Source organism: Aquarana catesbeiana, linkage group LG03 (assembly GCF_042186555.1).
Source record: "Aquarana catesbeiana isolate 2022-GZ linkage group LG03, ASM4218655v1, whole genome shotgun sequence".
In the NCBI taxonomy this organism is placed as follows: domain Eukaryota; kingdom Metazoa; phylum Chordata; class Amphibia; order Anura; family Ranidae; genus Aquarana; species Aquarana catesbeiana.
This window is the reverse complement of record NC_133326.1, coordinates 497210358-497230029: the sequence shown is the minus strand read 5'-3', so window position 1 is coordinate 497230029 and position 19672 is coordinate 497210358. Positions and strand designations below refer to the sequence as shown.

Here is a 19672-nt window from a genome sequence, read left to right as displayed (position 1 = left end):
TTTAGTGACCGCTGCTCTAGAGGGTCTAAATCTGTATTCAACTGTCTCAATCTTGGCTTATTTCTTTGAATAGGAATGTGATCCACCTACCACATCCTCAGCCAGTTCAGCATTTATGAGCCACATACACCTGCCCAGACTCTGGCCCACCCTTTATCTACAATTCCCACACCTGTCTTGCTCTCACTCCATCTCCAGGTATTACTGGGTCTGTGTAAGATGCATAATTTGCCAAAATCTCCAATGCCTGTGGCAACAAGATACAAGACACTTTCCTCATCTCATGTGGTATAAAGCCCTAACCTGGGTTTCTTCATGGAATCTCTCTGCTCAGTACATCCTCTGTATTTCTTTTTTTTAACAGGTGGCTTGACAGGCACATAGTTTCCTTCCATTTCCTCAGACTCCACGGTTACCTCAGTGCCATCGAAGGGGTCATCCATGTCTAAAGAAAACACAGTTATATATTCCCGATCAGTCCAGTAATGATATTTCCAGGGAAATTCAGGACTGCAACCTGAGAGATTATTGGTTCTTCCCTATGCATGAAGGTAAAAAAAAAACCTGTGTGCCGTCTAATACTTACCTGAGCCCCCTCTCAATCCAGCGATGTCCACGACAGCCTTGCCTCTTCGGGGACTCGCACTCCTGATTGGCTTTTGACAACAGCGGGAGAGCCATAAGCTACCGCTTCTGTCAATCACAGCCAGTGAGCCAATGAGGAGACAGAGGGGCAGGCCGACCTGCAGTTCCATGTGTGAATGGACACACAGACGTGGTTCAGGAGCGCAGCTGTTTGGGTGCCCCCAGGGCAAGCAAGCCTGCAGGAGGGATGGGCCAGGAGCGCCAGCATGGGACCCGAGAAGAGGAGGATCCGGGCTGCTCTGTGCAAAACCATTGCACAGAGCAGGTAAGTATAACATAATTGTTAATTTGGGGGGGGGGGGGGGGAACTTTAATATCGCTTTAAAGAGAACCTCTACTGAAAGCAAGATAAAAAAGGTACCCTGACCAGGCCTAAATGTTTTTTTTTTCACAGATTTGACCCATTGCTCTCTTGCCCATAATGTAGTATCTGGTAAGAAGCACCTTTAACATGCGCTTCTCTTTAATAAACAAAACGGGATATAGTGTGTTAAAATTACTTGTGGCCTTGGGGGTACTGAAAGCTCTTCTTGGAACACCAAACAAGACAAGAAAAAAAAAAAAAAAAAAGGAAGGGGTAACCCTGAAACCTCCAGAAGTGTTTAAATAGCTCATAAGGTATCTAGTACCCTCTAAAGAATAAAAGTACCCTCTTTTCCTAATGTCTAAAGGCAGTGATGGCGAACCTTGGAACCCCAGATGTTTTGGAACTACATTTTCCATGATGCTCAACTACACTGCAGAGTGCATGAGCATCATGGGAAATGTAGTTCCAAAACATCTGGGGTGCCAAGGTTTGCCATCACTGCTATAGGATAACTGCAGAAGGGAGGCAAACTGTGCATTAAGGGAACTTTAGAAAAGACACAAAGGCAGTCCTTAAACCTGAAGCATACATGGCCGAGAGATCCACTCTAATGCCAGTAAATCCAACAATGGAGGGAGATCTCCTTGGAATGTATAGGAATTGGAGAGATTAAAGAACCTCTTTGTTAAGAAGGAAGAAACCACTTTAAAGAGGAAAAGAATCACCCCCTTTAAAATAATCACATGTTGTTGCTTTGCAGCCTGAAATGAAGACAGACACAGTTTTTGCTTTATCCAGCTGTATTTACTCAATGCAACTTATAACACTGTCATGAAAGATAGAACACCAATATGCCAGAAAAAAAAAAAAAAAAATCAAAACAATCACCAAGTTGGGAAAAGGATCACCCCTCCTAAGAAGGACTTGTAAACTCAATCAGGTACGGCCAATCACTTTCTCAGTAGCACACAAAGCCATCATTTCAACTGAGATCAGCTGTGGTCATTTTGATTACCTCAGCATGAAAAGAGCTTTCCAGGAGTATTTCAGTCCCTGATAGTGCAACTGAAGCAAACAATCAACTATGGGTGGCAAGTCAAAAAATCTCCAGGATAAAGTTGTGGACAGGCACAAGTCAAGAGATGGATACAAAGAAATCCAAAGGCTTTATCAATGCCTAGAAGCACAGTGAAGTCTATTATGAAGTAGAAGAAGGTATTTGGTACACCACAGACCCTCTTTGGATCAGGACGTCACTCCAAACTGGATAAAACAGCCAGGAGGAAACTGGTTAGAGAGGCTACCTAGAGGCCACCAGCAACTCTGAAGCAGTTGCAGGAATTTATGACAAAGAGTGGTCATTGTGTACATTTGACAACAATAACCCAAATGCTCCACAAATGTGGCTTGTATGGGAGGGTTGCAAGAATAAGCCACTCCTTAAGATAGGCCAAATGCAGTCACAACTGAGCTTTGCCAAAACGCACCTGGAAGATTCTGAGGCCACATGGAAAAAGGAATGGCCTCAGCACAACCTGTCTCTGGATAGAATTGGAAAAAACTAAATATGACAGGGCCATCAACACAAGAATTCACCTCGCAGAGAGGCTGCCAAAGAAGAAGGCAACTCTGTGGGTAAGTGTAGACAAGGGGTGTCCAACCTGCAGCCCAAAATGTCTATGAATGTGGTCCAACACAAAATTGTAAACTTACTTTAAACCACTTGCTGACTGGGCACTTAAACCCGCTTCCTGCCCAAGGCCAATTTTCAGCACTGTCACTCTTTGAATGACAATTGCGCAGTCATGCAACACCGTACCCATATGAAATTTTTATTATTTTTTTCACACAAATAGAGCTTCCTTTTGGTGGTATTTAATCACTACTGTGGGTTTTATTTTTTGCTAAACAAACATTGACTCTCTGTGTATGGGACCGATGTCCCGTTTACACAAGCTGGTAATCAGCTTAATTTTTTTCTCCTCACACTGTCAGCATGAGGGGGAAAAAAAAAAAAAAAAAAAAAAACAGCGTTAGGTACCTGGTAACTCTTTTTCTAGGAAGTCTTCCAGGGTAGCATCCGAGAGATAGGCTCCTCCTCCCTAAAACAGGAAACACATTAGTCCACATTTATAAATTTCACAGCCTTATCTGCGTGCCTCAGTTGTATTAAAGCACCAAAGGAATTCCCAGTAAGCTCAAAAGCTCCCCCGCTGTACCTGGTATTTGTCATTTCAAGGGTGGGAACTAGTGCTGCCCTGGAAGACTTCCTAACTCTGTTTTCTCAAATCGTCTTCCATGGCAGCATCCGAGAGGGTGTATCAAGCAATACTTACTAGGGTGGGGATAGAGACTGGCGCACCTTGCGACCAAATGCTTGGTCTTGGTCGGACAGCTGGCTTATACGGTAGTGCTTTGCGAAGGTACTGAAGCTCGACCATGTCGCTGCCCTGCAGATCTGCTCCGGAGTTGCCCCTGCTTTCTCTGTGACCGAGGTTGCCCAGGCTCTGGTTGTGTGTGCTCTGATTCCACTTGGTGGAGCGAGATCCTGTGCCTCATAGGTCGTCTGTATGGCCATCCATATCCATCTGCTGATGTTATTCTTGGAAGCTTGTTTCCCTTTGTTGACTCCTGCATAAAGGACGAAAAGGGAGGTCGTTCTACGCCATTCCTTCGTTCTTTCGAGATACGTTATGAGCGTGTTTCTTACATCTAGTTTGTTGTAAGTGTCTCTTTTCCTACTATCCATAGTTTCTGGAAGTGAAGGTATGACGATATTCTGGGTTCTATGGACCGTTGAAGAGACCTTGGGTAGAAAGGCCGGATCTGGAGAGAGAATGATTTTGTCTAAATGTATTAGGCAGTATGGTTCTTTTATAGATAGAGCTTGGATTTCGCTCACTCTTCTGGCAGATACCAGGGCCAGAAGGAGTGCAGTCTTTAAAGTGAGGTTTTTGTCTGAGCTTTTTTCCATTGGTTCAAATGGAGGGGAAAGAAAGCCCTTAAGTACTGTGGCCATGTCCCAAGTTGGAGTTCTATACATTTTGGCTGGTCTAGCTCTTTTAAGTGCTATTAGGAATCGCTTTATCAGCGGATTCTCTGCTAGTCTGGTATCCATGACCGAGGAGAGCGCTGCAACTTGTACCTTCAATGTTCCTGGAGAGATGTTTTTGTCTGCACCATCTTGTAGGAAATCCAAAATTGTTGGGATTATCCCTCTGCTGGAGATCGGTTTGTTTCTGTTCCAGGAGACAAACTTTTTCCTTACTTTCTCATAGATAGCCCTAGTTACAGGCTTCCTGCTGTTTAAGATGGTATTGATCACTTTGTCTGACAGCCCTTTGTTCTGAAGTCTTACCCTTTCAGTAACCAAGCCGAAAGCTTCAGGATCTTGTGATTCGGGTGGTTGACTGGGCCCTGTGACAGCAGATCCGGCCGGTCCATCAGTGTCAGCTGAGGTTGTATGCTGAGGTTTTTCAAGTGGCTGAACCATGCTTTCTGGGGCCAGTGCGGTGCTATTAGTATCACCATTGTTTTCTCTGCCTTGATTTTTTTGAATCACCTTTGGAATTATGGCAGTTGGAGGGAATGCATAGCACAGTTGCCATCTCCAGCTTTGGTTGAAAGCATCTACCCCGCTGTTGCCATCTGTGGGGTTCAGGGAAAAAAAATATCGGCGATTTTGCATTTGCCTTGGAAGCGAATAGATCTACCTCGGGTACTCCCCATTTTTGAGTGATTTGAGCAAAGGTTGTTTGGTTCAGTGACCATTCTGTTTGTCTTATGGTATTCTGGCTCAGGAAGTCTGCCACCGTATTGTCTGTTCCTTTCAGATGGATACCTGATATTGACCTTATGTTCGCTTCTGCCCATAGTAGGATTGACTGTCAGCCTTATCAAGTTTCGGGACTTTGTACCACCTTGTCTGTTTAGATATGCCACAGTCGTGGCGTTGTCTGATTGCACCTTTACGTCTCTCCCCTGTAACGCTGGCTTGAAAGCTTTTAGTGCTTCCTCCACAGCTTTTAGCTCTCTCAAGTTTGAGGAGGCTTGGGACCATTTGGATGTCCATTTCCCTTGTGAGCAGAGCCCTTCCATGTGGGCCCCCCAGCCTAGGGCGCTGGCATCGGTGGTGATCCTGATTGGATCGGATTGAGCCCATCTGCGCCCTTCGATGTATCGAAGTGGATTGAGCCACCATTGGAGTGTTTGTTTGACTGTGGTTGGAACAGGAATGGACTTGTCTAGGGATGCTTGCCTGCCATCCCACTGAGACAGAATGTAGTTCTGTAGAGGTCTCATGTGAATCTGTGCCCAGGTGATGGCTGGAAAGGAAGACGTCATCAGTCCTAGTATGGTCATTCCTTGTCTGATTGTTATGTTATTGGTCCCTAAAAGGGAGGTTATTGCCTGTGTAATTTTTTTCGTTCTTTGCTTCTGTTAGAAAAATTCTTGACAGTCTGGAATCCAGCATATATCCCAAATATACCACTCTCTGGCTTGGGGTCATTTGAGATTTTTCTGCATTCACTATCCATCCCAGGTTTTGCAGATAGGACATACTTGTGCGCAGATTGTTTTCTAGAATTTCTGCCGAGTCTGCAAAGAACAGTAGGTCATCTAAGTACGGTATTATTCCAATACCCTGCTGTCTTAGACCCTTTAATGCTTCCGCCATGATCTTTGAGAATATTCCTGGTGCCGAAGAGATTCCGAAAGGGAGAGCTGCGTACTGTAGGTGTAGAGTAGCTGCTGGCCCTTGTATTGCGAACCTTAGGAACTTTTGATGATCCTCCCTTATGGGGACATGTAGGTAGGCATCCTGTAGGTCTAGTGTCACCATGAATGTCTCCCGTGGCAGGATGTTCCTGATCGAGTGAATAGATTCCATTCTGAATCTTTTGTATTTTATCCCTCGGTTGAGTGGTTTGAGATTCAGTATAAGTCTTAGCTTGCCTGACGTTTCCCTTTTTGCAAAGATATGGGAGTAGAAGCCCCTTTGTTCCTCTTCTTGAGGTACATGGCGAATCACCTTCTGATCCAGTAGGTTCTGCAGGGATTCCAGAAAGGCCCTTGCTCGATCGTTGTCCCTTGGCAGCATGGTTGCTAGGCGGGTGGAGAATTCTATTGCGTAGCCGTCCGCTATGGTGTGCAAGATGAACTTGTTCTCTGTTGCCTTCTCCCATTGGCGGGAAAAGGCCGCAAGTCTGCCCCCCACCTGGTGACAGTCATTGTTTTTTGTTCTTTTGGTTAGGAGGCTTGAGGATGAATTCACCCTTGCCTTTTTTGTTTTGCTGACCCCAGTGCTTTTTTGCCCCCGGCTTGTTAAATTTCTTAAATTGCCGAAAGGGCGCCTTCCCTTGCTTCTTTTTGGTTTGGGGAAAACCTTTATTCTTTGCTGCGGTCCTGTCCAGGACTGTTTCTAGTTCAGGCCCGAAAAGTAGGTCTCCAGTGAATGGAATCCCGCATAATCTGTTCTTGGAAGAAATGTCCCCCCCACCAAGACTTCAACCACAGGGCTCTTCGGGCTGAGTTTAGTAGTGCTGTGGCCCTAGAGGATATTCTGACAGTTTCAGCTGAGGCATCAGCTAAGAAAGCTGCAGCTCTGGTTAACGTAGGGATGGTTTTTATTAGTTCTTCCCTGGGTGTGTCATTCTCCAGCAGTTCTTGAAGCTGGGTTAACCAGATTAGCAAAGTCCAGGCTGTGCAGGTGGACGCTATAGTCGAATTCAGGTTTGCGGCCCCTGCTTCCCATGCCCTTTTTAGGAGGGCTTCTATTTTCTTATCCATGGGGTCGCTTAGGGTACCTGCGTCGTCAAAGGCCAAGTCAGATTTGTCTGTGACTTTTGCCAGAGAGGCATCCACTTTGGGGCATTTAGCCCAGGTTTTGGTGTCTGTCTCTGCAAACGGGTATCTGCGTTTGACTGTGGCTGGTATAAAGAGTTTTTTCTCTGGGTCTTCCCATTCTTTTTTGACTATGTCTTTGAGGGTTTGGTGTACAGGGAATGTTCTGGGTTTTCTAGGCTGTAGCCCTTTGTACATTCTGTCATGTATTGTGAGCTCTGCGTTTTTCTGCCCTTTAATGCCTAGCGTGTTAGCTATGGCTTTAAGAAGACTATCCGTGTCCTCTGAGGGAAATAGGCTGCCCTCTGCAGTGTCATCTTCCTCATCAGAGTCTGAGCAAATTCCATCCTCCGATTCAGGTCATTCAGATTCATCTGAATCCTCTTCTTGTTCTGCCTGTTCCCTATTACCTGCAGGAACGCATGTTGCACTGGTAGATGGGGTACTGGCCTGACCGATACTTGATGGCGCTTCCAATATTTCAATAACTGAGCATAGTGGCGCCATGGTGCTCTGAATTTCTTTCTTGAAAGAGTTGAGCAGATCTTTCAAGTACCCCTGCGATTCTTTAGCCACCATTTTGTCTATACATTTCTGACATAGGGTTTTTTTCCATTTGGGGGGAAAGCATGAAGCACATGTTTTGCCTTTCGCTTTACTTTCCTCAGGGGGCTTTGCCTAAAATCAAGCATAGTAAAAAAAGGTCACGAGGTAGGTGGTCAAAAACTGCCTGTAAGTAGGCAGTTTTATGGAAAGGTAAAGACAGAGATAACTCTTGAGTATTCTGGCTTACTTTGGAGCTGTCCTGGCTCGCAGGATCTGCAGGGCAGGGTGGAGAAGCGTCAGACATGGTCAGCCACCAGGATCCTCTGCTTAGAGGGGCCTTTTTAACTGCTTCCTGCATAAACTCCAGCCCTGCCCCCAGCTGACCCCGTGCAGGTTGGTGGATATACCTGCACATGCCGCTGCCGTTGGTATTCTCCTCCCAGGTGTACAAAGCTAATCAGAAGGGAGATACTCTGATTAGCTTTGTACACCTGGGAGGAGAATACCAACGGCAGCGGCATGTGCAGGTATATCCACCAACCTGCACGGGGTCAGCTGGGGGCGTGGCTGGAGTTTATGCAGGAAGCAGTTAAAAAGGCCCCTCTAAGCAGAGGATCCTGGTGGCTGACCATGTCTGACGCTTCTCCACCCTGCCCTGCAGATCCTGCGAGCCAGGACAGCTCCAAAGTAAGCCAGAATACTCAAGAGTTATCTCTGTCTTTACCTTTCCATAAAACTGCCTACTTACAGGCAGTTTTTGACCACCTACCTCGTGACCTTTTTTTACTATGCTTGATTTTAGGCAAAGACCCCTGAGGAAAGTAAAGCGAAAGGCAAAACATGTGCTTCACGCTTTCCCCCCAAATGGAAAAAACCCCTATGTCAGAAATGTATAGACAAAATGGTGGCTAAAGAATCGCAGGGGTACTTGAAAGATCTGCTCAACTCTTTCAAGAAAGAAATTCAGAGCACCATGGCGCCACTATGCTCAGTTATTGAAATATTGGAAGCGCCATCAAGTATCGGTCAGGCCAGTACCCCATCTACCAGTGGAACATGCGTTCCTGCAGGTAATAGGGAACAGGCAGAACAAGAAGAGGATTCAGATGAATCTGAATGACCTGAATCGGAGGATGGAATTTGCTCAGACTCTGATGAGGAAGATGACACTGCAGAGGGCAGCCTATTTCCCTCAGAGGACACGGATAGTCTTCTTAAAGCCATAGCTAACACGCTAGGCATTAAAGGGCAGAAAAACGCAGAGCTCACAATACATGACAGAATGTACAAAGGGCTACAGCCTAGAAAACCAAGAACATTCCATGTACACCAAACCCTCAAAGACATAGTCAAAAAAGAATGGGAAGACCCAGAGAAAAAAAACTCTTTATACCAGCCACAGTCAAACGCAGATACCCGTTTGCAGAGACAGACACCAAAACCTGGGCTAAATGCCCCAAAGTGGATGCCTCTCTGGCAAAAGTCACAAACAAATCTGACTTGGCCTTTGACGACGCAGGTACCCCAAGCGACCCCCATGGATAAGAAAATAGAAGCCCTCCTAAAAAGGGCGTGGGAAGCAGGGGCCGCAAACCTGAATCCGGCTATAGCGTCCACCTGCACAGCCCGGACTTTGCTAATCTGGTTAACCCAGCTTCAAGAACTGCTGGAGAATGACACACCCAGGGAAGAACTAATAAAAACCATCCCTACGTTAACCAGAGCTGCAGCTTTCTTAGCTGATGCCTCAGCTGAAACTGTCAGAATATCCTCTAGGGCCACAGCACTACTAAACTCAGCCCGAAGAGCCCTGTGGTTGAAGTCTTGGTGGGGGGGACATTTCTTCCAAGAACAGATTATGCGGGATTCCATTCACTGGAGACCTACTTTTCGGGCCTGAACTAGAAACAGTCCTGGACAGGACCGCAGCAAAGAATAAAGGTTTTCCCCAAACCAAAAAGAAGCAAGGGAAGGCGCCCTTTCGGCAATTTAAGAAATTTAACAAGCCGGGGGCAAAAAAGCACTGGAGTCAGCAAAACAAAAAAGGCAAGGGTGAATTCATCCTCAAGCCTCCTAACCAAAAGAACAAAAAACAATGACTGTCACCAGGTGGGGGGCAGACTTGCGGCCTTTTCCCGCCAATGGGAGAAGGCAACAGAGAACAAGTTCATCATGCACACCATAGCGGACGGCTACGCAATAGAATTCTCCACCCGCCCCCCAACCAAATACCTAGCAACCATGCTGCCAAGGGACAACGATCGAGCAAGGGCCTTTCTGGAATCCCTGCAGAACCTACTGGATCAGAAGGCGATTCGCCATGTACCTCAAGAAGAGGAACAAAGGGGCTTCTACTCCCATATCTTTGCAAAAAGGGAAACGTCAGGCAAGCTAAGACTTATACTGAATCTCAAACCACTCAACCGAGGGATAAAATACAAGAGATTCAGAATGGAATCTATTCACTCGATCAGGAACATCCTGCCACGGGAGACATTCATGGTGACACTAGACCTACAGGATGCCTACCTACATGTCCCCATAAGGGAGGATCATCAAAAGTTCCTAAGGTTCGCAATACAAGGGCCAGCAGCTACTCTACACCTACAGTACGCAGCTCTCCCTTTCGGAATCTCTTCGGCACCAGGAATATTCTCAAAGATCATGGCGGAAGCATTAAAGGGTCTAAGACAGCAGGGTATTGGAATAATACCGTACTTAGATGACCTACTGTTCTTTGCAGACTCGGCAGAAATTCTAGAAAACAATCTGCGCACAAGTATGTCCTATCTGCAAAACCTGGGATGGATAGCGAATGCAGAAAAATCTCAAATGACCCCAAGCCAGAGAGTGGTATATTTGGGATATATGCTGGATTCCAGACTGTCAAGAATTTTTCTAACAGAAGAAAAGAACGAAAAAAATTACACAGGCAATAACCTCCCTTTTAGGGACCAATAACATAACAATCAGACAAGGAATGACCATACTAGGACTGATGACGTCTTCCTTTCCAGCCATCACCTGGGCACAGATTCACATGAGACCTCTACAGAACTACATTCTGTCTCAGTGGGATGGCAGGCAAGCATCCCTAGACAAGTCCATTCCTGTCCCAACCACAGTCAAACAAACACTCCAATGGTGGCTCAATCCACTTCGATACATCGAAGGGCGCAGATGGGCTCAATCCGATCCAATCAGGATCACCACCGATGCCAGCGCCCTAGGCTGGGGGGCCCACATGGAAGGGTTCTGCTCACAAGGGAAATGGACATCCAAATGGTCCCAAGCCTCCTTAAACTTGAGAGAGCTAAAAGCTGTGGAGGAAGCACTAAAAGCTTTCAAGCCAGAGTTACAGGGGAGAGACGTAAAGGTGCAATCAGACAACGCCACGACTGTGGCATATCTAAACACAAGGTGGTACAAAGTCCCGAAACTTGATGAGGCTGACAGAGTCAATCCTACTATGGGCAGAAGCGAACATAAGGTCAATATCAGGTATCCATCTGAAAGGAACAGACAATACGCTGGCAGACTTCCTGAGCCGGAAAACCATAAGACAAACAGAAAGGTCACTGAACCAAACAACCTTCGCTCAAATCACTCAAAAATGGGGAGTACCCGAGGTAGATCTATTCGCTTCCAAGGCAAATGCAAAATCACCGATATTTTTTTCCCTGAACCCCACAGATGGCAACAGCGGGGTAGATGCTTTCAATCAAAGCTGGAGATAGCAACTGTGCTATGCATTCCCTCCAACTGCCATAATCCCAAAGGTGATTCAAAAAATCAAGGCAGAGAAAACAATGGTGATACTAATAGCACCGCACTGGCCCCAGAGAGCATGGTTCAGCCACTTGAAAAACCTCAGCATACAACCTCAGCTAACACTGACGGACTGGCCGGATCTGCTGTCACAGGGCCCAGTCAACCACCCAAATCACAAGATCCTGAAGCTTTCGGCTTGGTTACTGAAAGGGTAAGACTTCAGAACAAAGGGCTGTCAGAAAAAGTGATCAATACCATCTTAAACAGCAGGAAGCCTGCTATCTATGAGAAAGTAAGGAAAAAGTTTGTCTCCTGGAACAGAAACAAACCGATCTCCAGCAGAGGGATAATCCCAACAATTTTGGATTTCCTATAAGATGGTGCAGACAAAAACATCTCTCCAGGAAAATTGAAGGTACAAGTTGCAGCGCTCTCCTCGGTCATGGATACTAGACTAGCAGAGGATCCGCTGATAAAGCGATTCCTAATAGCACTTAAAAGAGCTAGACCAAACAAGAATTTATAGAACTCCAACTTGGGACATGGCCACAGTACTTAAGGGCTTTCTTTCCCCTCTATTTGAACCAATGGAAAAAAGCTCAGACATAAACCTCACTTTAAAGACTGCATTGCTTCTGGCCCTGGTATCTGCCAGAAGAGTGAGCAAAATCCAAGCTCTATCTATAATAGAACCATACTGCCTAATACATTTAGACAAAATCATTCTCTCTCCAGATCCGGCCTGTCTACCCAAGGTCTCTTCAACGTTCCATAGAACCCAGAATATCGTCATACCTTCACTTCCAAAAACTATGGATAGTAGGAAAAGAGACACTTACAACAAACTAGATGTAAGAAACACGCTCATAACGTATCTCGAAAGAACGAAGGAGTGGCGTAGAACGACCTCCCTTTTCGTCCTTTATGCAGGAGTCAACAAAGGGAAACAAGCTTCCAAGAATACCATCAGCAGATGGATACGGATGGCCATACAGACGACCTATGAGGCACAGGATCTCACTCCACCAAGTGGAATCAGAGGATACACACAACCAGAGCCTGGGCAACCTCGGTCACAGAGAAAGCAGGGGCAACTCCGGAGAAGATCTGCAGGGCAGCGACATGGTTGAGCTTCAGTACCTTCGCAAAGCACTACCGTATAAGCCAGCTGTCCGACCAAGACCAAGCATTTGGTTGCAAGGTGCTCCAGTCTCTATCTCAGGCAGAGCAATACTGCTCAAGTTTTGCTGCCCCTGCTCGCCCTCCCAAGGCCCGTTGGGCTGTATGGGATGCTGGCAAGGGGTCTCCTGCAACAAGCACAGAGACAGAGTAAAAGTAACAAACGTTTCTTGCAGCTCCTGTGGGTCCGGAGGAAACACAAACAACTGAGGCACGCAGGTAAGGCTGTGAAATTTATAATGGCGGACTAATGCGTTTCCTGTTTTAGGGAGGAGGAGCCTATCTCTCGGATGCTGCCCTGGAAGACGATTTGAGAAAAAAAGCAGATTACTGGCTTCCGTGTATATCACGTGATCCGCTGTCATTGGCTGACAGCAGATCACGTAGTAAAGGGCTGGGATCGGCCCCTTACTCTGATCTGTGATCAGCCGAGTCTCATGGATTCGCTGATCAGATGGTCTCATGATCTGCTGATCTCATGGATTCACGTGATCGCTCTGACGGAGCGATCACTTGTAAACAAACCGGCGTCATGTCATGACGCCGGTTCCTCTCTCCCCTCTGTGTACTGATCTGTACAGTGGAGGGGAGAGATCAGATGGCAGCAGTGCCAAAACTCTGCCATACTCTGCCAATACCCTGCAATACCCGGCAAATATATTATTACAGTGGGGGAGATGACGTGGATATTATTACAGTGGGGGAGATGACGTGGATATTATTACAGTGGGGGAGATGACGTGGATATTATTACAGTGGGGGAGATGACGTGGATATTATTACAGTGGGGGAGATGACGTGGATATTATTACAGTGGGGGAGATGACGTGGATATTATTACAGTGGGGGAGATGACGTGGATATTATTACAGTGGGGGAGATGACGTGGATATTATTACAGTGGGGGAGATGACGTGGATATTATTACAGTGGGGGAGATGACGTGGATATTATTACAGTGGGGGAGATGACGTGGATATTATTACAGTGGGGGAGATTTTTTTTTTTTGTTGATCCGAAAATAATCCGAACCATGACTCCTGATCCGAGGAACGATCCGAAAAGTGCAGAGAAAAACAGCGGTCAAAAGAAAACAAAAAAAAAAAAACAAAAAAAAAAAAAACTCAGCCACAAATGGTTATCAACAACGAGATACAGAGAAACAACGGGGGTTATTTACTAAAGGCAAATCCACTTTTTATCACAAGTGCACCTGAAAGTGCACTTGCTGTAGATCTGAGGACATGCAAGGAAAATAAAAAAAATAAAAAAAAATCATATCTTCCCCTCAGATCTACAGCAACTACACTTCCAAGTGCACTTGTAGTGCAGAGTGGATTTGGCTTTAGTAAATAAACCCCAATGTATCTCTCGGTTCTATCAGATCAAAAGAGTGAACTTCCATCTGTAAATGAGGTCAGTTTAACCACTTAAAGACTAAACCTTTTTCCGACACTGGTCGCTTACAAGTTAAAATCAGTATTGTGTGTGTATATGTTTGGAGGGTTCTAACAGAGGCCCTAGAGAATAAAATGAAGATTGTTGCAATATTTTATTTCAAACTGTATTTGCGCAGTGGTCTTTCAAAAGCAATTTTTTGGGAAAAAAAATATACGTCAAGTAATTTAAAAACACTAAACAGTAAAGTTAGCCCAATTTTTTTCTATAATGTGAAAGGATGATGTTATGCCAAGAATTGTGATCTTTATTCTAAGCAAAAAAAATAAAAAATTGTGATTCTCATTTTATCCAGAATTGTGCAGCTCTAACAGATGGCAGTAAGAACATGATGGGTACTAGAACTTCCCCCACTGAATCCAAAACACCTGGTAATTCAGCCTTGAAAGTCTCTGCCCTTGCTCTGTTCAGGCCTTTTAATGCCCTGTACACATGATAGGGTTTTCCTACAGAAAAATGTTCGATGGGACCTTGTCCGACCGTGTATAGGCTCCATCCATTCCATAGGAATGTCCATCACACAAAATTTGAGATCAGGATCTAAAATTTTCCGAAAACAAAATCCGTTGTCGGAAATTCCGATCGTGTGTACACAATTCCGACGCACAAAGTTCCACGCATGCTCGGAATCAAGCAGAAGAGCCGCACTGGCTATTGAACTTAATTTTTCTCGGCTCGTCGTACGTGTTGTACGTCACCGTGTTCTTGACGTTTGGAATTTCCGACCAACTTTGTGTGGCCGTGTGTATGCAAGACAAGTCTGAGCCAACATCCGTCGGAAATAAATCCAGGATTTTGTTGTCGGAATGTCCGATCGTGTGTACGGGGCATAACTGTGCTCTTGTCTTGTCACTCTCATACATAGCCTCCTGATGGAGACTACGGGAAGATATTCCAACATATTACAGAGACATGATCCACTGTTATCATCGGGAAACCACCTTAACCCCTTCCTGCCGAGCGTACGCAGATGTGCGTACTCGGCTTTCCGGGGTTATACCGGGATGATGCCCGCAGCTGCAGGCATCATCCCGCTACCATGTTGTAGAGCGGGCGATCAGCTATCCATGTATAACAACCGATGCAGCTAAAAGCCGCTCGGCTGTTATACCGGAGGAGCGGGAGGGGACGTCCCCCCCCCTCCCGCCGCTCTTACCGGGCCTCCGGCGGCTGCTGACAGCAGTCTGGAACAAAGCCGTGTACGGCTTCGTTCCAGCCTCCTAATTGTAAACGCGGAAGCGACGTCATGACGTCACTTCCCGTTTACTCGGCTGCCAATGGCGCCGGTTTAAAAAAAAAAAAAAAAAATACAGTCTTTAGAATCGCCGTTTTCGGCGATCTGAATACTGCGAAGTGCAAAGGAGGGATCTTTTAGACCCCCGATCCCTCCATAAAGAGTACCTGTCACCACCTATTACTGTCACAAGGGATGTTTACATTCCTTGTGACAGCAATAAAAGTGATCAAATTTTTTTTTTTTTTTAAACAATTTTTAAAAATAAGAAAAAAATTTTTTTTTAAAGCGCCCCCGCGAGTTCGCGCAGCAAAGAAAACACATACAGAAGTTGCGCCTGCATATGTAAACGGTGTTCAAATCACACATGTGAGGTATCGCCAATATTCAGCGCTGTTGCATTTTAAATGACAATCGGGCGGTCATGCAACACTGCACCCAAATTAATCCCCCCCCCCACAAATAGAGCTTTATTTTGGTAGTATTTGATTGCCTCTGCGGTTTTTATTTTTTGCGCTATAAACAAAAGAAGAGTGAAAAGTTTGAAAAAAATTAAAAAATATATTTTTTACTATAATAAAATATCCCAATTTTTTTTTTAACTAATTTTTTCCTCAGTTTAGGCCGATATATATTCTTGTACATTTTTGGTTAAAAAAAAAAAAAAAAGAAAAAAAATTGCAATAAGCGTATATTGATTGGTTTGCGCAAAAGTTATAGAGTCTACAAAATAGGGGATAGTTTTATGGCATTTTTATTATCTTTTTTTTACTAGTAATGGCGGCAATCTGCGATTTTTATCGTGACTGCGGCATTTTGGCGGACACTTTTGACACCATTCACATTTATACAGCGATCAGTGCTATAAAAATGCACTTATTACTGTATAAATGTCACTGGCAGGGAAGGGGTTAACACTAGGGGGCGATCAAGGGGTTAAATGTGTTACCTAGGGAGTGATTCTAACTGTAGGGGGGGGGGGGGGACTCACAAGGGGAGGAGACCAATCAGTGTTCCTCTGTACTGGGAACACACGATCGGTCTCCTCTCACCTGACAGGACATGGATCTGTGTGAGATCCACGGTCCTGCACTGTTACCGGGTAATCGCGGGTGCCCGGCGAGACATCGCAACCACTGGGCACGCGCACTGGCTCCCAAGCGACGCTGGGAAGCCCAGGACGTCATATGACGCCCGCCCAGGATGGGAGATCCCTCCTGCAGACGTCATATTACTATAGGCGGGATGTCAAGTGGTTAAAGAGGAATTGCGGTCTGCTCAAATAATTTGTAAATATACTGCAATTCTGTACTTTTCCAAATGTGCTGCAGAAATCTCCCTCCAGAGTTTGACTGCAATAATTTTAACTGTGGGCAGCTGAAGCTGCTGCCTGTTCACTTCCTGGATTTATACAGAGGCACACCTGCAGCTTTCATTGGCCCTCTTATGACTCATTCCCCTCCTATCCTGGCAAACTCTCACGAGAATGAGAGAGAGAGAGCTGTGCATGATGTCATAAGCCTAGGCTTTTTACCAGACAAGAAATAGGAAGTGGGCTGTATAAAGTATTTACTGGCAGAATTTTTTTTTTACTATCCAAAGTTAAAACAACAAGAGCAGAAGATTTAATAGATGGAAAGTTGAAAAAAAATGACCGAAGGTCTGCTTCAAGAATGTATGTGAAGCTATCACTTGATAAAGGAAAAAAAAAAAAAAAAAAAAGTGCTTCTCCTATACAACTAAATAGCGCCCTGTGTCACACATGAGCACTGCAGCACAAGTGCCCTATTGGTCTCTTCTGTCAATAATTCTTTCTGCTAACACCTCCTGAGGGCTAATGCAAGGGGGGAAAAAAGTAGAGTTTCATTCTGCAATAATCACAGCAAAACTGACAGTTGCAGCAATTTGGACAAATCACATAACACTTCCAGGGGTGATTACAACACTCACTTTTACAACACAAACATTTTTTCCCAAAAGAAAGGAAAGCCCTGTTGCTTTATATTATTAAAATGTTTTAGCTGGAGTTGAACCATTGTGTTTGTCTCTTTCTTAAAGTGTTGTTAATTCCTAAAAAAAATGATAGCCTGTCAGTACATCAGCTGTGATCAATTTTCAATGATTGCTACCATAGCTTGTAGACTCTAAGAGCCGGTTCACACTAGGACGACTTGTCAGGCGACTTAGCCTGACAAGCAGCGTCCCGTTCTGTACAATGGAACTGTTCTAATCGGAGCGACGCAAGTCGCTCCGACTTAGAAAAAGGTTCCTGTACTAATTTGGGGGCGACTTGAGGCAACTTGCATTGACTTCTATATAGAAGTCGTTTTGCAAGTCGTCTGAGGCAGTCGCGCTGCAAGTCGTGCTGCCTCAGTGTGAACCGACTCTAAAGCCTCGCACACACGGTACCTTTGTTGGCAGGGGATTGCCAATCAGGTCCACCAGAAAAACTGTCAGGCTGACCTGATCTGATAACCACTGCATCTGTTTACATCCAATTGCCTTTGAGTCCTTCTAGGTAGGAAAAAAAAAAAAAAGAAAAGGAAAGGAAGTTTTCACACTTTCAACGTTTTTTTTTTAAAAACAAAGCATGACAGATTGTAGGTAAAAGGATGTCCATTTAAATCCACCCACCCCTAGACCTAACATGGGTCCATTAGGCTTCACATCTTGTAAAGGAGGAAAGTGAACAGGCACAGGAGCCATCCTTTCCATCCTGCTCTGATTGAACAGAGGATGTGTCCACAGATCTGATCACAACAGACAAGGCCCCTGTGAAAAGAGCCATATAAATATTTTATAATCTACAATAGAAATGACTGGAAATGGTCGAAGCAGAAATGACATCTCAGCCTGCTGATGTCCCATGGACACGTGACCTGGCTGCTGCACACATGACTGTCTGCTTGTGTACAATGATGTCAGTGTTTGCTGTCTATACCTACACTGATCACATATCAATCCTCTCCACCAGTTCTATGACATCCCTCCCGCCCCTTTTGGTGTCTCAGGAGTCTCTCCTGACACCGCCTGACAAGTAGCGTCCCGTTCTGTACAATGGAACTGTTCTAATCGGAGCGACGCAAGTCGCTCCGACTTAGAAAAAGGTTCCTGTACTAATTTGGGGGCGACTTGAGGCGACTTGCATTGACTTCTATATAGAAGTCGTTTTGCAAGTCGTCTGAGGCAGTCGCGCTGCAAGTCGTGCTGCCTCAGTGTGAACCGACTCTAAAGCCTCGCACACACGGTACCTTTGTTGGCAGGGGATTGCCTGTTGACAGACCATTGTCCTAAAATCTTACCGCTGGTACTCTCCTTTTGACAATTGTTGTCCAACTTTCGGCCAACAAATCTTGGATGACAGGCTAATACATTTTCGGCGGACAACAGTTTGACGTTAGATTTTCATATAGTCAGTACACAAGTCTGTCACACAAAAGTCGAAAGTACAAACACCCATGCTCGGAATCAATGCTCACCAAACACGAAATTAGCAGAAGGGGCCCAAAGGGTGGCGTTTAAGAGCTGAAATTCCTCGTAGTACGTCACTACGTTCACATTTGTGGCACAACAATTGTGTACCATTGGTATGCAAGACAAGATCCTGACACACGTGCCATTTTGACAAAAATCAGACGCTCGGTTGGCCAACAATTGTACTGTGTGTACGAGGCTTAAAACTTTCACACAGACCAAATAATATTCACTGATTTGTAGAGGTCGACCGATATGGGTTTTTCTCTGGCCGATGCAGATATTTAGAAATCTCGGTGGCCGATGGCCAATATGCGATGCCAATTTTTTTGGGCTGATATATTAGGCCGATTTTTTTTTTTTTTTCTTTTTTTCCCTTCATCTATTTTCATCAAATTTAACAGTTAGACCCCTTTCACACTGGGGCGTTTTTCAGGCACTTTTGGGCTAAAAATAGCGCCTGTAAAACGGCTCCCCTGCAGTGTCAGTGTGATATCCCAAGTGCTGTCACACTGAGGCGATGCGCTGGCAGGATGTTAAAAAAAAGTCCTGCAAGCAGCACCTTTGGAGCGGTGTATACCACTCCTCCACCACTCCTGCCCATTGAAATGAATGCGCACCGCTGCCAAAGCGCCTGCAAAGCGTTTCAGCAGCGGCGCTTCAGGGGCGCATTTAACCCCTTCCTCGGCTGCTAGCTGGGTTATAAGCTCCCCGCTAGCAGCCGAATAGCACCGCTAAAATGACGGTAAAGCGCCGCTAAAACTAGCAGCGTTTTACTGTCAACGCATGCCCACTGCAGTGTGAAAACAACCTAAAGTGATACAGAAAATTTTTTACATTTAAACATTTATTAAACAAAACAAACCTCCAATCAGTTCACTTGTATGTAGAATTTAGAAAAATATATAAAAAAAAACTATATCTTAAAAATAAATACACAAAAACAGGTAATCAAAACTTTTGGATGAAAAAAAAAATGGGCTAACTTTACTGCTTAGTTTTTTTTTAGTGTATTTTTTTTTTTTTAAATTGCGTTTGAAAGACCGCTGCGCAAATACCGTGTGACATAAAATATTGCAACAACCGCTATTTTATTCCTTAGGGTCTCTGCTAAAAAAAAAATATATATATAATGTTTGGGGGTTCTAAGTGATTTTCTAGCAGAAAATACAGGATTTTTACTTGTAAGCAACAAATGTCAGAAAAGATTTCGT

The 19672-nt window shown here is 45.0% G+C and overlaps 1 protein-coding gene across 2 annotated transcripts in view; it reads right to left on the bottom strand.

Moving 5' to 3' along the window:
• HMGXB3 (HMG-box containing 3) overlaps positions 1 to 19672 on the bottom strand; it is a 106925-nt gene that overhangs the window by 86495 nt on the left and 758 nt on the right. Inside the window, exons 2-3 of one of the 2 annotated variants that reach the window (XM_073621077.1) lie at positions 2994 to 3054; positions 304 to 445 (exon numbers count right to left, since the gene is read on the bottom strand). In XM_073621077.1, the coding sequence (XP_073477178.1) occupies positions 304 to 443 (140 nt within the window). In that variant the 5' untranslated portion in view covers positions 444 to 445; positions 2994 to 3054. The remainder of the gene's footprint in view (positions 1 to 303; positions 446 to 2993; positions 3055 to 19672) is intronic. The other variant, XM_073621076.1, reaches the window with a different exon arrangement.